Raw genomic sequence first — 21926 nt, forward strand, 5'->3', positions numbered from 1 at the left:
AGAAAACCACTAAGAAAGCCAGCTGCAAGATGAACCAATGCATAATCCCATGGCAAAACTGAAAACAAGGGTAAAGCACATGCTTTAGAGATATTTCACCCAAGGGGAGAGAGAGGGTCATATTTGTGAAATTCCCATCAGGCATTAGTTGAGGCCTGCTCCCAAGATGTGCTAGTTACCCTACAGAGCAGTGGCCTTTTGTGGTTTTAGAAAAAGCCTGCAGACCAAGAGACACACAGTGCAAGTCAGATGCAGCCCAACGGGGTAAGCAGAGGGCAGGGGACCCAACAGCACCTGCTATTAACAACTGACAGAATCCAGTAGCACACTAATCTATGGATAAATTTTAGTAATTTTTAAGAAAATGGGCTCCATACCCAGTGTGGGGCTTGAACTCACACTCCTCAGCCAAGCACCCAAATTTTGGTAATTCTTAATAACTCACTAGTTACTGGTGAGTAGCCCTTATTTTACTTTTAAAAAGTCAGTGTAGGGCAGCCCGGGTGGCTCAGCAGTTTAGCGCCGCCTTCAGCCCAGGGCCTGATCCTGGAGACCCGGGATCGAGTCCCACGTCGGGCTCCCTGCATGGAGCCTGCTTCTCCCTCTGCCTCTCTCTCTCTTCTCTGTCTCTCATGAATAAATAAATAAATAAATAAAATATTTTTTAAAAAAGTCAATGTAGAATCCGCTAATTTTTCTATATAAAACCAAGAAAAGCATTTTTTTACACCATTCTTTTACTTAAAAACATTTCTCCCCCAGTTTTATAAGAGGTAAGAAAAGCACTCCCACATTGTTCATAATCCATCAAATTGTCTCCAACCTAGGGAACCACAAGGTTTTTATGCCTCCCTTCCACCTTAGCTTGGGGTCATGAAAGTATGAGGAGCTCAAGGGAGGCCAGACAACTGCTTATTACATTCTATTAATTCTTGTCGACAGCCAGGTTAGCCACAAAGAGGGTCTCCACAGCAAAACCATTTCAGTTCCTGTTTAATAATTTTCATAAAACAATGAAGTTACACATAATTACAAGAGTGGTAAGGTTTGGTCCTTAAACGGTCTTTTTTTTTTTTTTAAGATTTTATTCATTTCTTCATGAGAGACAGAGAGAGAGAGAGAGAGAGAAGCAGAGAGACAGGCAGAGGGAGAAGCAGGCTCCACGCAGGGAGCCTGACATGGGACTCGATCCCGGGACTCCAGGGTCACACCCTGGGCCGAAGGCAGGCGCTAAACCGCCGAGCCACCCATGGATCCCCAAAATGGTCTTTTTCCAGTTAGTATCACATGGGTATCTGTTGTCTGTGAGTACCCTGATGCTTAATAAAGCTTGTGCGCCAGATGAAAGATTTTCCGCATTTGTCACATCTATAGGGTCTTTCTCCGGTATGAATGACCTCATGACGATGAAGATTTGCCTTAAAACTAAAAGTTTTTCCACATTCTCTACATTCAAAGAATTCCTCCTTGGTATGGGTTCTTTGATGCTGAATGAGATCTACACTTCGGCTAAAGGACTGTCCACATTCACTGCATTTGTGAGTGTTCTGTTTAGTATGAATCTGTTGATGGCTCAAAAGGGTCGAATGCCGACCAAAGGCTTTTCCACATTCAAGACACTTATGGGGTTTTTCTCCACTGTGGATTAACTGATGTCGAATAAGGGTTGAATTCTGACTAAATGTTTTTTTGCACTCACTACATTTATAGGGTTTTTCTTTGGTATGGATCCTCTTATGTTCAATAAGATATGCCATCTGGCGGAAAAATTTTCCACAGTCATGACACTTATATGGCTTTTTTTGAGGGTGACACTGTTTATGGACAATAAGAGTAGACTTCTGTTTGAAGGCTTGCCCACATATGTCACATTCAAAGGGATCCTCTGATGTGTGAACTCTTTGATGTCGAACAAAATTAGCCTGACGCCTGAAGACTCTATCACATTCACTGCACTCATAAGATTTTGCATTTGTAAGAATTTGCTTATTATGCTGCAAAAGGAATGATCTCTGATTGCGAGGTTTTCCATTCTCCTCACATTTGCCCTGCTTCTTCCTTGTTTGAGCATTCTGAATTTGAATAAGGTGGAGGTTTTGAAGGAAGTCCTTGTGACATTCATCACCAATAGTAGGGAATGTGAGTCTGTAAATGTCCACCAACTCATTACATTTATGTAACTTTTCTCCAAGTCTCTTGGCCATTTTCTGCTTTACTGATGTCTTACAGGACTCTACATCTTCTGAAATTTTCTGCTTTGGAGTTGGCTTTTTCATCTTGCATCTAGCTTCAGAACCTAATCAAATAAGAAGAAAACAGAAAAATGACCTGTCCTCTGCAGAAGGGAAAAAAAGAAGCCAACTATATGTACTCTAAGATACTTGAATGAAGCTAAGAAGTGCTTGGTTAGTTATATCATCCCACTACATTCTGATTCTTCATAGGACTCCTGGCTTCAATAGTAGAAAGAGTTCTGGACATCAACTAACCAACAGAAAAATGCACAAGTGTGTGCCAGAGAAGTGAGAACTGAACAACCTCATCACCACTAATGGAAAGCTAACTTATTCTGGGTATTCAGTAGGGTCACATAAATGTAGGAGAGGTAGCATCTTATACTCTCTAGACAAGCATGTTTTCAATAATTCTGGGAGAAACAACTCCTTAAAAATGGAAAATGTAATGGGATGCCTGGGTGGCTCAGTGGTTGAGCGTCTGCCTTTGGCTCAGGGCATGAGTCCTGGGATCGAGTTCCACATCAGGCTCCCTTTGAGGAGCCTGCTTCTCTCTGTCTATGTCTCTGCCCCTCTCCCTGTGTCTCTCATAAATAAATAAATTAAATATTTTTTTTTAAATGGGGAGTGTAAGATAAAATAAAAAAGGAACCAGAGGAAAGTAGATACAAAAGCCAATGGACCACAGCAATAGTTCTCAACAAGGGGTGATTTTGCCTCCTGAGGGATATTGACAATGTCTGGAGACAGACATTGGTTGTCACAACTGGGGTGGTGCTACTCAAATCTAATGGGTAGAGGACAATGATACGGCTAAATGTCCTACAATACACAGGACAGCTCCCCACACAAAGAATTAACCAGCCCAAAATGTCAATAGAGTAGAGGGTGAGAAAGTATGGAGCAGAAGGATATGGAAAAAGGTAGAAGCAGCAATCAGGACACAGTAAGTAGGAAAAAGTATATCAAGAAACCTCATGGGAATATGAAAACCAAAATAAAAGCAATGGAACAAGAGAAAACAGGAAGGATAAGTAATGAGGGTAGAATAAGGAATATCTAATTTGGCATAAGAGCTGTCAGACCTGGGCAGCCCCAGTGGCTCAGTGGTTTAGCACCGCCTTCAGCCCAGGGCCTGATCCTGGAGACCCAGGATCGAGTCCCATGTCGGGTTCCCTGCATGGAGCCTGCTTCTCCCTCTGCCTGTGTCTCTGCCTCTCTGCCTCTCTCTCTCTCTCTCTGTTTCTCATGAATAAATAAATAAATCTTAAAAAAAAAAAAAAAGAGCTGTCAGACCTGCTGCTTCAGAGAAGCACTCTACTGTAAAAGAATGAGGATAAGCTTTGCAGACTTGAAATCAAATCCCAACTACTAATGTACTGGTGACAGATACCTGAATCTTTTCAAAGTATACTTATTTATTTTTAGTAATCTTTACATCCAACATGGGGCTCAAACCCATGACGCTGAAATTAAGATTCACATACTTTACCAACTGAACCAGCCAGATGCCCCTGATTCTCTTAGTTTCTTCATCTGGAAAATGGAGCTAATGGTCACACGTAGTACCTTCAGAAGGCAGCAGGGATGAACAAATGGGAGGATATATGCCAAACACCTGGCTCAGTGTCTGGGGCACACAATGGGCTTTATTTCCTGCCTCTTCAGGATTTCCACTCGACTAGGTCCTTTCCTCACCCACCTGGACAAGCACTACTGGTAGCCTTCCTAGTCCCAGCTCTTGGAAGATCCAGGATCCATGGTTCTTCCCATTGCTCCAGCAGGTAGATCACCTCAGGTTTGGGAAACTGAAATCCTACTCATGGAGAAGTAAACGGGATGTGGTTAGTGAGTTATGGAGAGATGTCCTAGAGCTCAGCTTAACTCCCTTGGGTCTACAGTGGCAAACAGATAAGGACAATAATCAAAAGGGCTGGTGACAAGAGAATTCAGCACAGTCTTTCTGAAAATCTGACAATCTTTACTGAAAGCCTCAACAATATTCACACCTCTAGATGTGGTCATTTCACTCTTAGAGATACAGCCTATGGAACAATTATGACAAAGATTAATCCAGGATGTTCAGCAGAGTTGTACCAATGCATTGCTGGAATTAAAGTAAACATCAACGGAGCAATGTCTACAGCATGGCATGTTAATGTAGTGAAGGCAAAAGTATTAGGCAGATATTAGAAATCCATGTATTCAAGAATATTAAAATAGGAAAATGTTCCCTATATGTTTTAAAGCAGAATGCAAAACTCAGGTGAGTACGATCCAAATTTTGTTTTTAAAAACTATACATGTGTGTGTATATGTACATAACTATATGTTATATGTAACATAACTATATATATATAGTATATATATATGAAAAAGTAAACCAAAATGTTAACAGGGGTAATTTCTGGGCAGTGGGCCTACAGAGGATTTTTATTTCCTACTCTGTTATTGAAAAGTCATTCGGTAATACAAAGAGACTTAAAAGTGCCTGTACCCTTTAACACCAAAATTTTGTATATTCGAGAAGAGTCAGGAATTCATATAAGGATTTATGGTCAGAAACATCCATTCTAACATTATAATATAGAAAATGATGAAGGCATAAGCAAGCCAACAACAACAAAAAAAAGCCAAACTAAGTATCCCCAAATGGAAAAATGATTAAACATCATAGATCATGCAACAGAATTACATTATGCTCATTTCCTATATTTATGGAGGCTTTTACTAGCATAGGGAAAATGCTGATATTGTAAATGTTAAGATTTAAATAAATTATAGAATTATACAATGAATATGTTCAGCTACATTTTTTTTAAAGCATAGTGGGAGAAAAACTGGAAGTAAATCTTCCAAAATATAAACAGCATTATCCTCAAATATTCTCCCCTCCCTGTCATAATTCCATGTACCTTCTATGTATTCAAGTCTGCTCTTGTCATCTTTTACAAGGAAAATAGACATAAAAAACTCCAGAGGTGGGTGGACAATCCCACGAGTGGTAGTCAAGACTGTGGCAAGAGGGCAGCCCCAGTGGTGCAGCGGTTTAGCGCAGCCTAGGGCGTGATCCTGGAGACCCTGGATCGAGTCCCACGTCGGGCTCCCTGCATGAAGCCTGCTTCTCCCTCTGCCTGTGTCTCTGCCTCTCTCTCACTCTCTCTCTGTGTCTCTATGAATAAATAAATAAAAAATCTAAAAAAAAAAAAAAAAAAAGACTGTGGCAAGAATGTCAGTGTGGGGGTCAAAGCTGTGGCCCCAAAAAGCAAGCTATTTGTTAAGGAAATGCCCACAGGGGACTGCATTGGAATAAGACAAAGGCAGGCTCCCCAGAGTAGAGAAACAGAGAAGGTTCAGAAATGTAGTCAGTTAAGAATCATTTCCTGGACACCTGGTGAGGCTGCCAACAAGGCAGGAACCCATTTCCAGAGAGAAGACAGAAAAAGACTTTTCAAAAGAAAAAAAAAGCTAACCTTTGGAATCCAAATCAGTCATAATCTTTTCAGCTGCTACAGGTCTTATAGATGTGGAGGATGCAGATTGTGGTGGGGGGATGGAGTAAGCATCTCTGACCTCTAAAATAAAAGGAAACTATTCATTGTCCACAATTCCTTATTTGAAAATCTTGAGGCCAGATGTGTTTCAAGATTCAGAATTTTCCCAGATTTTGGAAAATGTACACTTAGTGTGTATAGTTTCTATTACATACCACCCCCAACAGGGGTAGGAGCTGTACCCTTAAACACACTGGTATTTCTGATGCTAAACAAATAGATACAAAGACCAAGTGAGAAAGATCAGGATGATACATAACTTTCCATAGGAAAAGATCAGGTTTTACCACCTGATGACTTTAGGTTGGGCCTTGCAGCCAAATAAATCATGAAAAAACTAGTTTTTGGAGTTTCTCTGATGTTGGAATTGCAAATAAGGGACTGAGGACTTGTATAGACACTCAAAGCCAAATCTTCAAGCTGAGTCATTACCCAACAAGATCATGTTTCTGTAGTTCTCCAGCATCACGTCTCTGTAGAGGTCTTTCTGGGCCCAGTCAAGTCTGTTCCATTCTTCTCTGGTGAAGTACATGGCCACGTCATCAAAGGACAACAACTCCTGAAAACAGACTGATTACAAGCTCGGTTCTTATGATAACTTTGTGAGCTATCATTATTATTCTACGGGTGAGGTCTGAAGAGGTAAAGGGACTCAGCCAAGCTCATTCTTCCTTCTGTACCACAGGGTAGACAAACTTTTTCTGTAGAGGGCCAGATGGTATTTTAGGCTTTCCAGGTGATTTGGTCTCTGCTACAATTATTCAACTCTGTGGAGGTCGCACAGAAGCAGCCAGGAACAATAGGGAAGTGAATGGACATGGCTGTGTTCCAGTAAAATCTGACTACCAGGTCCAGGTCAGCTTGCTGACCCTGTTCTTGTAAAATATCACCTTTAACAATATATTTCTGCCCTGGTTCCCTTCGGAAAGAGATGGCACATTCAAATGAGGTCACTGAAGATGGGGTAGCATGCAGACTATTCAAAGAAGGGGGCTTCGTGGAAACCAACAAGGCATGCTGAAACATGTGTGGGGCTGGCTCTGATGGGGAAGAAGACAGGAGGGGTTATTGGAATCCAGAAAGTTGTTGGAGAGGAAGCAAGACTGGGGCTTTGCAGCCACTGTCATCCCACAGCAGGGATGCCCTGGGAATAAAACCTGACACCACTTTCCTCCAGGTTTCTGGTTCCCTGACCCCTTCGACCCATTGTCAAGAACCAACTGGAAGCCAGAGGGTAAGACAACGCATTGATGGCATACAAAGGTCAGCCTCAAAGGGCATAGACCAAAGTAGGAGAGGGTGGAGCATACATCAGAGGTATCCTCTGTTTAGTACAATATATAAGGTAGAAGTTTCCATTTGCAACTGTGTTCAACTCCTGTGGGCCAAGAATAGAAGGTGCCTCACACTACTGCAGCCCTTGGAGCAGAGGCCTAGTGTCTACCCACTATGCTCCCTTCCCTTAGGAGAAACTATAGAGCATGGGGGCTCTCTGTGCAGGTTAAGGGCAATCATGGCCCCTCTTTCCTCCCTACCAAGCCTGACTTCCAGGGCTATGGGTTCAAGCTCCCTCCACCACCATTCCAAATATCCCTCCTTTTACCAGAGCTGCCCTGAATATCTCAGCTGACATTCTCTGATGCTCTATGGAAGGTTAGCAAGCACCGGGGAATAAAATGGCTTAATCTGGGATGCCTGGGTGGCTCAGCAGTTGAGCATCTGCCTTTGGCTCAGAGTGTGATCCTTGGGTCGGGGGACTGAGTCCACATTGGGCTCCCTGCAAAGAACCTGCTTCTTCCTCTGCCTATGTCTCTGTCTCTCTCTGTGTCTCTCATAAATAAATAAATAAAATCTTTTTTAAAATGGCTTAATCTCCCACAGAGTTATCTCTATACACTCAGTTTCATAGCCTTTAATGTTGCCCCAAACTCTTGCCCTCCTCTTCCTCCCCAGGGTCTTTTTTTTTTCTTTTAATTTTTATTTATTTATGATAGTCACAGAGAGAGAGAGAGAGAGAGAGAGAGATTGGCAGAGACATAGGCAGAGGGAGAAGCAGGCTCCATGCACCGGGAGCCCGACGTGGGATTTGATCCCGGGTCTACAGGATCGCGCCCTGGGCCAAAGGCAGGCACTAAACCGCTGCGCCACCCAGGGATCCTCTCCCCAGGGTCTTCTACACGTTTGCCACCCTCATTCTTTGAAGGAACATTTATTGGGCACCAGTAAGTTGCTAGTTTTCAAGAAAGGTTCCAGCTCCTGCTGAGGCCACAGGATACAGTTATTCAGGCTGTGCGAGGCTCAACCCTACAGAATACCGTTCACATCACACCTGTGTGAATGGGGTCCCCTCGAGTTGCTACATGCACAATCTGTGTGATTCTATAGCAGCTCTGGTCCCTGCTTAGGGAGTAAACCATCCAGGAGGAAAGATGGAGAAGTCAACAAGGTAACAATCCAATGGGAGGTACTCAGAGGGGGCTAGGAGGACACATGGCTCAGCCCACCACTCCCTTCCAGAAGGCATTGCCAGTTATGTCCCAGGAAAGAACCCACAGGACACATGCTCCCTAATTCCTCCCCTGCCATCCCCGCCAGGCATTACCTATGTTCTCACTCATCCCTTTCTCTTTTCCCTCTCTACGAAAGAAGCTGTCCTCCTACTAATCCCTCCCTCTCTGTCTCTGCTTCCATTCCCTTGTGTCTCCCCCAGGGTCTTAACCCAGTGATGAGGACTCTTCCTTGTCTAGAACTTTATTGTCTTTCCCCTGTGATACTGTGATTTTTTAATAAGAAGTATATATTTAGGGGCACCTGAGTGGCTAGGTATTTGCCTTCCGCTCGACGATGACTCCCTGAGTCAGGGTCTCCACTGAGTGAGAAGTCTGCTTTTCACCCTCTTCCTCTCCCTCTGCCCTTCCTCTCCACTCTCACGTGTGCTCTCTAATAAATAAATAAAACCCTTTTTTAAAAAAGAAATACAAAAAAAAGTACAAAAAAAATAAAAAAGAAATACATATTCAATCTTCATCCTGATTTCTGGCACAGAGCTCATAAAACCCTTGGAATTCCTAAGGGCTAAAGGGATAAGAGCAGGAGCATCTCTTCATATTTGGTCTTTTGTCCTTGGTTTCTGAAATAGCTTGAGTCATGAAGGTAAAAGTGTCTCCTTACTCAAAACAAATTGCTTTCACCACACCTGAGATTATGTTAATGAGGTGATCTCTGGAAAGGCCCCAAGGATGGCAGGCTGGCTGCCAAGAGAACCAACCCTGTGATTAGGAGATTTGAACACCCCCAATTCAGAGGAGGGTGAGGGGCTGGAGGTCGAATCAGTCATCAACGGTCAATGATTTACTCAATCAAGCCCATGTAATGAGCTTCTATAAACACCCAAAAGGATGGGGTTCAGACAGCTTCGGAATTGGTGAGGCTGTGGAGTGCTGGGAGTATGGCACACTCAGAATATGGAAGCTCTGTGCCCCTCTTCTGTCTGGCTGTTCCCAGGTATAGCGTTTTATAATAAACCAGTAATCCAGTAAGTAAACTGTATTCCTGAATTCTGTGAGCCACTCTAGTAAATTAATCGAAGGAGGGGTTCATGGTAATCTCTAAATATACAGCCAGTCAAGGCACAGGTGACAACCTGGACTTGCAATTTGCTGGCATCAGAAGTGGAGGAGGGGCAGTTTTATCAGACCGGGCCCTTACCCTGTGGGGTCTGATGCTAACTCTAGATAGAGAGTGTCAAAACTCAGTGAAATTGCAGTGCCCCCCCCAACCCCGGTGGTTTCACAGAATTGCCTGATGTGTGGGACAAACCCCAACATGTCTGGTATCCAAAGTGAAATGTAACATGAAGGTAGAAACCAGAGAAACACAGGAGAGTTTTTCCTAAACACTCACTTCTCCTCTAACTCCTTCCCCTTTATCAGCAAAAATCCCAAGACCTCTCTTATCTTTAAAAAGACATTCCTGTGCCTGCCTTCCCCTCTGGTTTCTGCTCTCTCTCCTTCCCTTACTGGACCAGGTCCCGGGAGAAGACTACTCTCACTTCCAGTCACTCCATAAGGCACCATCTGGTTTATGCCTCTTCACACCTCTGCACATGCTCCACAGCACCCCTACTCCCGCCTCCTCGGATCACAGGGAAGAGTAATACAGTTCCTATAGGAAGTCAGGGAGGTTTTCACAGAGAAGAGGAGTTTTTCATTCCGTCTCAAAATCCGAATATGTGAGTTTGCCTCTGTACAGAGAGAAGAGGCAAGAATAGAGGAACGGAAGAGCACTGCAGACTTTCTGGCCATCAAGGCACGCTGGAGATGAAGCCAGAAGGTGGGCAAGCAGCCAGAGCTTTGGGACTCCTCAGAAAATGCAGACACCCTGGAGCACTACGGCCAAACTGCAATAACTCCAATTCCTTCCCTCCTGTTGACCTTTCTTTCAAAACTGTTATGTTGGCTTCCTAACTTGTCTCCTTATTTTTAAACTCAACTTTTTATAATCATCCTCCATAATGTTACAAATTCAATAACTAATCTTCCTTTGGACCCTTCAATACCAGCAAATCAGAAACTATCCCTGTATTGCAAGAATATGTTTACAGATCTACTTTTCAAAAAAACAAAACCTGTAAACTCCTTCAGGTAGAGTTTACCTCCCAGCATAAAGTATAGTATCTGGTAACACAGTAACACTGACAGAACTATGGTAACAGTATCTAAAACTTGCAGAGTGCTTAAAATATAACTAGATAGTATGCAAAGTATTATCCACTGATTTTAGGAAATGCCTTTTTTTTTTAAGATTTTTATTTATTTATTCATGAGACACAGAGAGAGAGAGAGAAGCAGAGGGCGAAGCAGGCCCCATGCAGGAAGCCCGATGTGGGATTCGATCCCAGGACTCCAGGATCACGCCCTGGGCCAAAGGCAGGCACTAAACCTCTGGGCCACCCGGAAGTGTCTTACTTAATACTCACAGGTCTTTGTGGTAAGTGGTACTATCCCATTTACAGATAAGTAAACTGAGGCCCAAGGAGTTTATGTAACTGGCTGAAGGTAACATATCTAAAAGAAAGCCAGGGGCAGCCCCAGTGGCTCAACGGTTTAGTACCACCTTCGGTCTGGGGTGTGATCCTGGAGACCCGGGATCGAGTCCCGCGTCAGGCTCCCTGCATGGAGCCTCCTTCTCCCTCTGCCTGTGTCTCTGCCTTTCTCTCTCTCTGTCTCTCACGAATAAATAAATAAAATCTTTAAAAAATAAAATAAAACAAAGCCGGGATTTAAACCTGTCTGACCCCAGAGTTCAAGCTCTTTACATCACACCTTCCAAGAAGGAAGAATCCCCAAATTAATAAAGATGGCTCGACCTTAACAAAGGAGTCCAAGCCACTGCTTGGCCGCAGGGACTGTCCTGAGGAAGACAAGGAGGAGACCAGCTCACCTTCCATCCAGCTGCCAGGAATACACCTTCCAAGTCCTGGTCTCCGAGGTGGGGCAGGATCACTGCCATCAGGCTGAACCGAAAGAGAAAAAAAGATAACGAGTAAGGCTAGTTCCAGTTTAAAGCTCTCTCACCAGGCAGCCCTGGGAGAGAAAATTCTAAGTTGGTTACAGTCACCACGTTTGATGCTGAAATAGGTGATAAAGCAAAAGGAGCTGCTAGAACAATCTTTTCAAGCATTTCTGAAGTTAGCTTAATTTCTAAAGCTTTATTCCAAGGCCCTGCCCTCCCCTACTCCCTGGAATACATTCTATAGCACCCTATTGAAAGACTAAATACCCAAAGAGACAAGACCATAGATAAAAACAGAACTCTGACCCACAATCTGCAGCAACCGGCCCAGAACCCAAACCAAAACAAAGGCAGCAATCAGCCCCACATCGAGATTGGATCAGTAACTGCCAGCTTATCCTAAATTCTGACTTCCTTCCTACAATCTAGGACCAACAGAGAAAGCCTAATACATTCCCCTACGCAACCACACAGGATGTCCCACTTCTACTTCTTTAACCTGCCCCCAGCTTTCCCAAGTCAACAACCTCCAAACTGGACACATCCGAGCTTTCCTTTTTTTCCCACCATGAAGCTTTCCCCCACCTGCCTTTGAGTCTCTGCCAAACAGGTGATGGTGGCTCACTCCCTTGCTATAGCAGGATCTGAATGAAGAGCCTTCGTTTGCTCTCTTTTTGGGGGGAGTTCCATAGGGAGGCGTTCATGTATTTCTTCATCCCACAGGATCAGCTCAGAGAGTATAAAAACGACTTTAGGGCAGTGAGAGTTCTGGCTACATGTTACATACAAAGAAGCAACCATTGTCAAAGAGTATTCAGAGAGATTTACTTGATATGAATATTCATGGAATGAGAAACAAACAGCAAACAAGGAGACTTCAAAACCATATGTATAAAGAGACTGAGCCATCAGCTGCCACTGCTCAGTTCATAAAGCGTGTGAGGGGTAGCAGAATATGCCACCCATGATTATTTTGTGCTGTAGGCACTTGAAAAGTGGCAAACAAACACAAAGAAAGGCTTTCTCTGAACTCCCCTTATCTGCTTAAAGACAGATCCCTCAAAAGGAACTCAGCTGTCTTAAATTCCCCTCCCAGGGAAGACAGACTTCTGTCATAGGAGACGAGACGAGATGACACATCGACACTCAGACAAACTGTCATAAACGATCAGACCTCCAGTCTGCTCCTCTAAAGACCCACTCATCTTTCCTAAAAATCATTTGCTCTCCTCCAAGAGGCCTACATCCTCTCTCCTCTTTCCCTATTAAGAGAGTATTTAGGAGGATGCCTGGGTGGCTCGTGGTTCAGCATCTGCCTTCAGTTCAGGACATTAGGCAGGACTTTGCCCTCTGTCCTGTGTCTCTGCCTCTTTCTTTGTGTCTCTCATAAATAAATAAATGAAATCTTAAAAAAAAAAAAAAAAAAGGGTATTTAGGTCTGAATTCTAAGCCACTCCATGTTAATAAATTTGTTTTTCTCTTAATCTTTTCCTGCCAGTGCTGAGGTCTCAGCTAAGAACAAAGAAAGAAAATTATTTCTCCATCCCTACACATGAAATGAGGAAGTACCTTGTTTTCTGTTGTGACTGCTTAATAGAAACTTACAACCCTTTTAGAATAGGAGCATTGCACAAGTTTCCTTGATTCTAGCTACAGCCTGGGAAGCTACAAGGTCACCATGACAAGAAGACAGCTTAAGTTTCGTGGAAGGAGAGTCAGCACTTTGGGGAAATTAGGACAGTTTGAGTTTTGGTTTCACAGTTACGGGTGGTGGATCGAAATGTGGTCTGCAATCCAATCATGAAATGGGCAAAAGACATGAGAGAAATCTCACAGAGGAAGACATAGACATGGCCAACAAGCACATGAGAAAATGCTCTGCATCACTTGCCATCAGGGAAATACAAATCAAAACCACAATGAGATACCACCTCACACCAGTCAGAATGGGGAAAATTAACAAGACAGGAAACAACCAATGTTGGAGAGGATGCGGAGAAAAGGGAACCCTCATACACTGTTGGTGGGAATGTGAACTGGTGCAGCCACTCTGGAAAACTGTGTGGAGGTTCCTCAAACAGTTAAAAATATACCTGCCCTACGACCCAGCAATTGCACTGTTGGGGATTTACCCCAAAGATACAAATGCAATGAAACGCCGGGACACTTGCACCCCGATGTTTATAGCAGCAATGGCCACGATAGCCAAACTGTGGAAGGAGCCTCGGTGTCCAACAAAAGATGAATGGATAAAGAAGATGTGGTTTATGTATACAATGGAATATTACTCAGCTATTAGAAATGACAAATACCCACCATTTGCTTCAAAGTGGATGGAGCTGGAGGGTATTATGCTGAGTGAAGTAAGTCAATCGGAGAAGGACAAACATTATATGTTCTCATTCATTTGGGGAATATAAATAATAGTGAAAGGGAATATAAGGGAAGGGGGAAGAAATGTGTGGGAAATATCAGAAAGGGAGACAGAACGTAAAGACTGCTAACTCTGGGAAACGAACTAGGGGTGGTGGAAGGGGAGGAGGGCGGGGGGTGGGAGTGAATGGGTGACGGGCACTGGGGGTTATTCTGTATGTTAGTAAATTGAACACCAATAAAAAATAAATTTAAAAAAAAGAATAATAATTAAAAAAAAATGTGGTCTGCACCTTGGTTTTTCCTTAACATCGTAGAATCAATATTGTTAGTCTCCCGGCGTTCGCAAGTGATGGGATACAGGTGACTTTTCTTTCTTTCTTTCTTTCTTTTCTTTCTTTTCTTTCTTTCTTCTTTCTTTTCTTTCTTTTCTTTTCTTTTCTTTTTTCTCTTCTTTCTTTCTTTCTTCTTTCTTCTTTCTTTCTTTTCTTTCTTTCCTTTCTTTTTCTTTCTTTTTTCTTTCTTTCTTTCTCTTTTCTTTCTTTCTTTCTTTTCTTTTCTTTCTATTTAGTGTGTGTGTGTGTGTGTGCGAGCGCGCGGTCTGCCACAGTAAACCTTGCTTTCTGTAAGTGCATTTTTAAGAAAGTCTCATGCAACATTCACGTTCCTTAAAAACATTTGAAAGATGCTCTTCAAGCAAGGAGGTACTCAAAAAAAAAAAAAAAAAAAAAGGTCCTGACTGATGGCTTCAAGATTGGAGAAGGGACCTCAACCCTTTCATGACCTAAACTATACTGTCTGCCGTGAGCCTGGTGCATTTGGAAGCCAGAACCTAAAACGCCACTTCCCAATAATGTGAACTCCTGAAACGTTCAATCACATCTCCTTTTCCCCTATAACCAAACCAAGCCAAACCAAACCACAGTATTCAGCGGCCATTCATTCATTCATCGGAATGAATGCCCTTGCCCTTCCTTAAATGCTGAGGACCTGACACCACGGAAAATATTCACAAGTTGACGTCCTCAGGAAGACGCTCCGTACGTGCCCTGTGGGCTCCCGCCCGAGGGTCTGCCGACCCCGGACACCTGCCGTGCGGGGCCACCCACCCCTCCCATCACGCCAGCTCCTCTCTCCACACCTGCTCCGCGCCTCCGACCCTCCGCGCGCCGCCTCCTCCAGGAAGTCCTCAGTGTCCACCTGCTGCGGCCATCGGCGCCGGGCTCCCCTTATCGAGGTTCCAGGCGGGACCGGTGGCACGGTCGGCCCCCTCCGCGGACCCCTACCTGAGGGCGCGAACGCGGAAGAACCCCGCGCCACTTGCCCGCCCTCAGGCGCCCGCGGGGAGCCCAGCGTCCCCGCCGGTGTACCTTCTAGGAAGCGCGGAGGCTTCGGAACTCTCTGGTCGGGTTAGGAGAGCCACAGCCACCGGTCTCACGCACCCGCCGCTCCGCTCGGGGCCAATCAACGGCCTCCGAGGGCGCCGGCTGGGCCACGTGATCTCCAGGCCCCGCCCCCGCCAGTTCCCGCTCTGTCGAGCAGTCGGGAATGTCCGGTACGAGCCACCTGAAGGCATTAAAGAGCCTCTGCTGCTGAGACCGTCGTCTTCCACACTGAATCAGAATTTCTAGGGGTGGGCCCTCGTGCACCTGGGTATTTCTAAAAGCTCCTCTTGTGAGTGTAGTGGAGAGTGACCAACTTTTTAGAGAGCTAGCCCTGGACACAACCCTCCCAGACGAATAACATAGGATGTGGACTCTAATGAATTATGATACATAGCTGTTATTTAACATAAAATATGAAAAGTAGGTGTTCATCTGAAATTCTGTCATTCGGAAATTACATGAATGTTACTTAAAGCAGTACAGGACTAGTTATCAGTGGCATTTTTTTTTTTTAAGATTTTATTTATTCATGACAGACACTGGGAGAGAGAGGCAGAGACACAGGCAGAGGGAGAAGCAGGCTCCATGCAGGGAGCCCGATGTGGGACTCGATCCTGGGACCCCAGGATCACACCCTGGGCTGAAGGCAGGTGCTAAACCGCTGAGCCACCCAAGGATCCCATCAGTGGCAATTAGTTGTAATTGATAGGAAGACTACGCTTTGATAGGATTCCATATGTTTAGCAAAGAAAAAAAAGTAACAGATTAAAAAAAAAACCAACAACCCTTGTGTGAAATCGCCCTTTAAGTCTTGATTTCCATTGGCCCAAACACTGGAAACAGACGCAGAGGGAAAGAGGGATGGGGTGTTTGTTTTACTAACACCATACTACGTGTTTGACCTGGGACAAACTAACTCCTCTGTATGTTAGTTTCCATATATGTAAAATAAGGAGACTAGTACTATGAATCTTAAGGGTTGTTCTGAGTACTCATACTCTCTTATCCTCCGTTTTGCATTCAACTCTTTCAGTTACCCAAGGTCCATCGCGGTCCAGAAGCAGATGGTCCTCCTTCTGACATATCCTAAGAAGATCAATAGTAGCCTAAGGCTATATCACAAAGCGAGTATCATTCACCTCATTTCATCTCATCATATAGGCATCTTATCATCTCACATCATCACAAGTGATGATGGAGTGAGTATGGTTCAATAAGATGTTTTGAGAAGGCTCCTGGGTGGCTCAGTGGTTAGGCTCTGCTTTCCACTCAGGGCATGATCCTGGAGTTCGGGGATCGAGTCCCACATCAGGCTCCCTCCATGGAGCCTGCTTCTCCCTCTGCCTGCGTCTCTCTCTTTCTCTTTGTCTCTCATGAATAAATAAAATATTTAATTTAAAAGAAAGATATTTTAAGAGACAGAGATAAAGAAACAATATTCACATAGCTTTTATTACAGTATATTGTTATAATCGGTCTATTTTATTGTCGTCGTTGTTAATCTCCTACCATACTTAGTTTATAAATGAAACTTTATCGGAGCACCTGGGTGGCTCAGTTGGTTAAGCGTCTGCCTTCAGCTCACCTCATGTTCCCAGGGTCCTGGGATCAAGTCCTCCGTCAGGCTCCTTGTTCAGCGGGGAGTCTGCTTCTCCCTCTCCCTCTGCCCCTGCACCCTGGTTGTGTTCTCTCTCACAGTCTCTGTCTCTCTCTCTCAAGTAAATAAAACGTTAAGAAAAAAAGTGAAATTTTAAGAGTGTAAGTACAGGAAAAAACATAGTGTATATAAGGTTTGGTACTAGTCATAGTTTCAGGCATCAACTGAGAGTCTTGGAATGTATTCCCCCACAGGTAAGGGGGGAATACAGAGGAGGGGGCCACTTTCTGCTCATTCTCTACCATATTAAATGAGTTAGTATGCTTAGAACAATGCTCGGCCACAGTAAATGTTCCTAAAGCATTAAGGAGAAAACCTTCAGTTTCTAAACATCTTTAGATGAACGCAGGTATTCAGTGACTCTGTTGTAGCAGTTTGAACTTCTAAAGGAAAATTAAGAGAATCAGGAAATAAAATGAAATTCATTCATTCATTTAATATTTACTGAGGGCCTACAATGTTCTAGGCACTGTTAAATTTCAAATGTTACACATTTAAATGTTACTCAAAGTATTTAGGGCTTGGTCCAGGCAAAGGGCTGCTGATCTCATACAGGAAAAACCAGTTGAGCTTTTGAAAAATTAGGCTGTGCTAACATGACAACATTGAAGACATGGGGGACCTCAAATTCAGAGGTAGTTTCCTTCTCAGGATATTTACTGATAGCTGAAGCTACACAGAGCTGGAGGATAAAGGGCTATACTAACATATTGGGAATGGAAAAGGAGAATTTTCAATCTCCCAGTGCTTGAGATAAGGACTACTACAGGGAGGAGATTACTAACTGTAAATCATACAAACAATAGTTTCCACTGCTACTCTTTCATTAAGTTCACTGATACTCTCAGATGTTTTTTTAATCTCTAGAAGTTCTATTTGTTTTTATGACCTTGTATTTTTCTTTTCATTATATTTGTGTCTTTTGTGTTTCCTTCCTTCCTTCCTTCCTTCCTTCCTTCCTTCCTTCCTTCCTTCCTTCCTTCCCTCCTTCTTTTTGTAGAGAGAGAGAATGAGTGGGAAAAGGCAGAGGGAGAGAGAGAGAGAGAGACTCTTAAGCAGGCTCCACACCCAACTAGGAGTTCAGTCTCACAACCCTGAGATCATAACCCAAACCGAAATCAAGAGCTGGACTCTTAACTGACTGAGCCACCCCACTATGTTTGTTTCTTTTAAGTCCTTTTTTTTTTTTTTTCTTTTAAGTCCTTGATCATAATCATTTTAAAGCCCATGTCTCCTGGGGCACCTGGGTGCCCTGTCAGTTTAGCATCCGACTCCTTACTTTTGATCTCAGCTCAGGTCATGATCTCAGGGTTGTAAGATCCCCACATTCCACTCCACTTAAAGTCCTTGTCTCCTGACTCCATAATGTCTGTCATTTTTGGATCTGCTTCTATGGACTGATTATTTTCCTGGTTTGGGATTACATTTTCCTGATACTTTACATACCTATTAGTTTTTGATTGGATGCCAGACATTATGAGTTTTACACTGAGTGCCACAGTTTGTTGTTTTCCTTTAAAAGCATTAGAACCATACCATCTAGAAATCCCTTTTCTGGGGGAATACCCCAAAGAAATGAAAGCAGAGTGATTCAAACAGATAATTGTACACTCATGTTCATAATAGCTTTAGTCACAACAGCCAAAAGACAGAAGCAAGCCAAGTGTCCTGGACAGATGAATGGATAAACAAATTGTGGTGTTTCCATACAATGGAATGTTTTCCAGCCTTAAATAGGAAGGAAATTATCTGACAAATGCTGCAACATGCATGAACCTTGAGTATGTGATGCTAAGTGAAATAGGCCTGACAGACAAGGACAAATATTGTATGATTCTAATTATGTGAGGGACCTAGAGTAATCAAATTCATAGAGACAGGGAGTAGAAAGGCACTTTCCAGGGGCTGAGGAAAGTGGGAAGTGGAGAACTGATGTTTAATGGGGACAGAGTTTCAGGTTGGGAAGATGGAAAAAGTTCTGGAGATGTACTGTTGTGATGGTTGCACACAGTGTAAATGTCCTTAAGCCACTGAGCTGTCCACTTAAAAATGATTTAAAGGGTACATTTTATGTTATATATATTTTACTAGAATAAAATTTTTTTCTTTAAGACAGTTCATATTACTTTCAGATCAACTTGACTCTTTCAAAGCTTGTTTTGAAGCTTTGTAAAGATGAGTCACCCCAAGAAGAATGTGACCTTAGCTTGAAAGCTTGAGAAAATCTTGATGTCCTCTAGGGCTAGTTTAATACTTTTACTAATTATGGCAGTCAGGACATGAGCCTCTCCTAGCTCTGTGTGAACTTAGAATTATTTCGCTTACAGTTTCCTAGTCATTCTTTGCCTGGCATTTGATTCTACTAGGAACAGATTCAAGAGGACCCATTATAGAAATTTCTAGAGATTTTCTCTGTGTAGCTTTTGGCTCCCTAGGATTCTGCTACCCAAATCCCAGCTACTTCCTCCTCCTTATTTTTTTTTTAAGATTTTATTTATGTATTAGAGAAAGAGAGAGGGCAAGCATGAGCAGAGGGAGAGGTGGAAGGAGAGAGAAAGGGAGAAGTAGACATCTGCTGAGCAGGGAGCGCCAGGACCCTGGGATCACAATCTGAGGCAAAGACAGATGCTTAACCAACTGAGCCACCCAGGCACGCCGCCTCCACCTCCTTGAATTCAAATCTCTGTCTCCTCATCTTACAGAGCCTGCTATGGTCTGTTTAGACTCTTCATCCTCTGCACTGTGGCATAAAAGATGCCTTTTTTTCAGGGATCACAGGTCTGTATTCCTTTTGTCTCCAATCTTAAAAACATCTTCTTGTATGTTGTGTCTGGTTTTATAGTTTTTTACAATGAGTTCAGTAAGTCCAGTCTTAGTAACTGCATCATGGCCAGAAGAGGAAACTCAGAATAGTTCTAGTATGCATTTCCTTTATTACAAATCCACTTAAAATTTTCATATACTTCAATTCTATTAAAAAGAAGCAACAGAGGTGCCTGGGTGGCTCAGTTGGTTGAGCGACCGACTCCTGATTTTGGCTCAGGTCATGATCTCAGGGTCACGAGTTTGAGCCCTGCATTGGCTGTGTGCTCAGTGGGGAGCCTGCTTGAGATCCTCTCTTCCTCTCCCTCAGCCCCTTCCCCCCCCCAAATAATTTAAGATTTTATTTATTTATTCATGATAGACGAGAGAGAGAGAGAGAGAGAGAGAGAGGCAGAGACACAGGCAGAGGGAAAAGCAGGCTCCATGCAGGGAGCCCGACGTGGGACTTGATCCCGAGACTCCAGGATGACACCCTGAGCCAAAGGCAGGCGTTAAAACGCTGAGCCACTCAAGGATTCCCCCCCAAAATAATTAAATAAAATCTAAACAAAAAAAAAAAAAAGGGAAGAAGAAAAAAAAGCAACAGGCCCAAAATGGAGTCACTTGAGTTAAACCTGATATCAACAGCAGGCCAAGTCCAGGGACCCAGAGGGGGTCCCTCAAGACCAGCCATGGGTTCCCTGGCTGCATGTAGGATAGAAATGAAACACAAGCCAGCAGGAAGTGAAAGCAGAGTTTACTGAAGGTGTAGAGAGAGTACAGGTAGAGTGGGAGAATCAGAAAGGAAAGGAGGGAGACTCATTTTTATTCAGGGTCTGTGGGTTTTTACTGAGGACAGTGGTCTGGTGAACATGTCCCCTTAGGCATCTAGGAAGGGGTCAGAACAAAGTCTGGAGCCAGGGGCCTTGGCTTCGAGATGTCGAGTGCCATGGTCTGGAATGTGCATATAATGGCTGTGGTGTCTAAAGAAGTGTCTGTCCAATGAGATAGGGGCCCCCAAATGTGGGGCGAAGATCATGTGGAAGCCTGGGACAGGGGCCATAAAAGAATTCGCCTGAGGCAAAACAAAGGAACTAGAAGTTTGTTGAATACACCTCAAGGGAACAGTGGGCACTATAGGAAAGCAGAGGCTGTCAGGAGACAGTGGATGGGGGTGGTTTTTAAAGGGGGAAGGTGGGGAGATGTGGCAACATAGGGCAATTTCCCCTTTTTTGTTAACTGTCTGTGCCAGGTCATAAGTAGCCCATTGGTAAATTAGGGCCAGTGGATATTCTCAGGTGGGTTGTCTGATGGGCCTGAGTTCAGCCAGGGGGTTGCCATAGGCCCTTTCTCCAATCCATCGCTCAAGCCTGTTTGCCTAAAAGTGGCCTCTACAAAGGCTTCCTCTGGTCATTCTCACCTGTCCTTCCTTAGTTGTTATCTATTCTAAAGAAATCATTAGCTCTTTGTCCCTTACAAGGAGGACATTCTGAGGCCTGTGTGGAGTGGGATGGAGGTGCAGGTCCTAGCAAGAATAAAAGCAGGTAAAGGAGAAAAAAAAAAAAAAAAAAAAGCAGGTAAGCAGATTTTTATGGAGTCCTTCAGCGTCCCTATCTCAAACCTACAACACCATACCAAGATTTAATACCTGACCTCATTTTTTTTTTTGACCTTCCCAGGAATGTCATCCTAATCTGTCAGTCTGGAATATTCTGGTCAGCAGGAATGAAGCAATGCTTCTAACAGGTTCTGTTGTCCCCCAAATGAAGGTTATCTTGCTAGAAGGTTTTTGGGTTTTTTTTCACTTATGACTTCCTTGTCCCACATCCTCTCTGCCTTTCAAAACCTTTCCTTCTGTAGCCCTCTGAAGCTCCATTCTGTTGCTGGTTGGGATGGTGCCCAATTCATGAATCATTCAGTAAAACCAACTCTTTTTTAAAATTCCTCCACTACATTTTTTTTTTTTACAATTTCATTTGTATTTTGTGAGTGAACTGTCTATAATTGTATGTGAATGCTTTCCTCTTGAGGTATAGACTTTGGATTTTGAGACATCATTAGAAATACATCTCTGTTCCCAGATTAGAAATGAGTTCATCATGTTTTTGGTTTCTTCTTCCTCCTCTCCCCGCCCTTCTCATCCCTTCCGTCCTCAGGGTTCTCCCTTTCTGCTACTTCTGTTTCTTCTGCCTCTTTAATACATAACTCTCTGATCTATTTGGAGTTTAACCTGATATGTGGTAGAAGTTATGGATTTAAATTTAACATTTTTCCAACAAAATTATCCAGTAACATTTGTTTAAAACAAATGTCTTGGGGTGCTTGGGTGGCTCAGTCGGTTATGTGTCTGCCTTCAGTTCAGGTTGTGATCTCAGGGTCCTGGGATCAAACCTCCTGTCAGGGATCC

General features: G+C 43.5%; 1 protein-coding gene and 1 long non-coding RNA gene across 7 annotated transcripts; one reads left to right on the forward strand and one right to left on the reverse strand.

Annotated features, from left to right (window-relative positions):
• Window positions 1-976: 976 nt before the first annotated feature.
• Window positions 977-15039, reverse strand: ZNF789 (zinc finger protein 789). Of its 4 annotated transcripts, none has more exons than XM_038539414.1 (6): window positions 14817-15039; window positions 11231-11303; window positions 6221-6358; window positions 5708-5809; window positions 3937-4050; window positions 977-2296 (listed from the first exon to the last, which is right to left on the reverse strand). In XM_038539414.1, exons 2-6 carry the CDS (start codon window positions 11235-11237, stop codon window positions 1284-1286), a joined length of 1374 nt encoding a protein of 457 aa, XP_038395342.1. In that variant the 5' UTR covers window positions 11238-11303; window positions 14817-15039; the 3' UTR covers window positions 977-1283. The 4 variants fall into 4 exon arrangements, with proteins under 4 accessions (XP_038395342.1, XP_038395341.1, XP_038395343.1 ...); XM_038539413.1 differs by lacking the exon at window positions 14817-15039 and adding an exon at window positions 13969-14018 and having other exon boundaries at window positions 6221-6347; XM_038539415.1 differs by lacking the exon at window positions 5708-5809 and having other exon boundaries at window positions 6221-6347.
• Window positions 15040-15205: 166 nt separating this feature from the next.
• On the forward strand, window positions 15206-21851 carry LOC111096213. 3 transcript variants are annotated; one of them, XR_005360576.1, is made up of 4 exons: window positions 15206-15349; window positions 16094-16259; window positions 19420-19495; window positions 21199-21851. It is a non-coding gene; the product is annotated as an uncharacterized LOC111096213 (long non-coding RNA). The 3 variants fall into 3 exon arrangements; XR_005360578.1 differs by lacking the exon at window positions 21199-21851 and adding an exon at window positions 21000-21191; XR_005360577.1 differs by lacking the exon at window positions 16094-16259.
• The last annotated feature ends 75 nt before the right edge of the window (window positions 21852-21926 follow it).

Source organism: Canis lupus, chromosome 6 (genome assembly GCF_011100685.1).
Source record: "Canis lupus familiaris isolate Mischka breed German Shepherd chromosome 6, alternate assembly UU_Cfam_GSD_1.0, whole genome shotgun sequence".
NCBI classification, from domain to species: domain Eukaryota; kingdom Metazoa; phylum Chordata; class Mammalia; order Carnivora; family Canidae; genus Canis; species Canis lupus.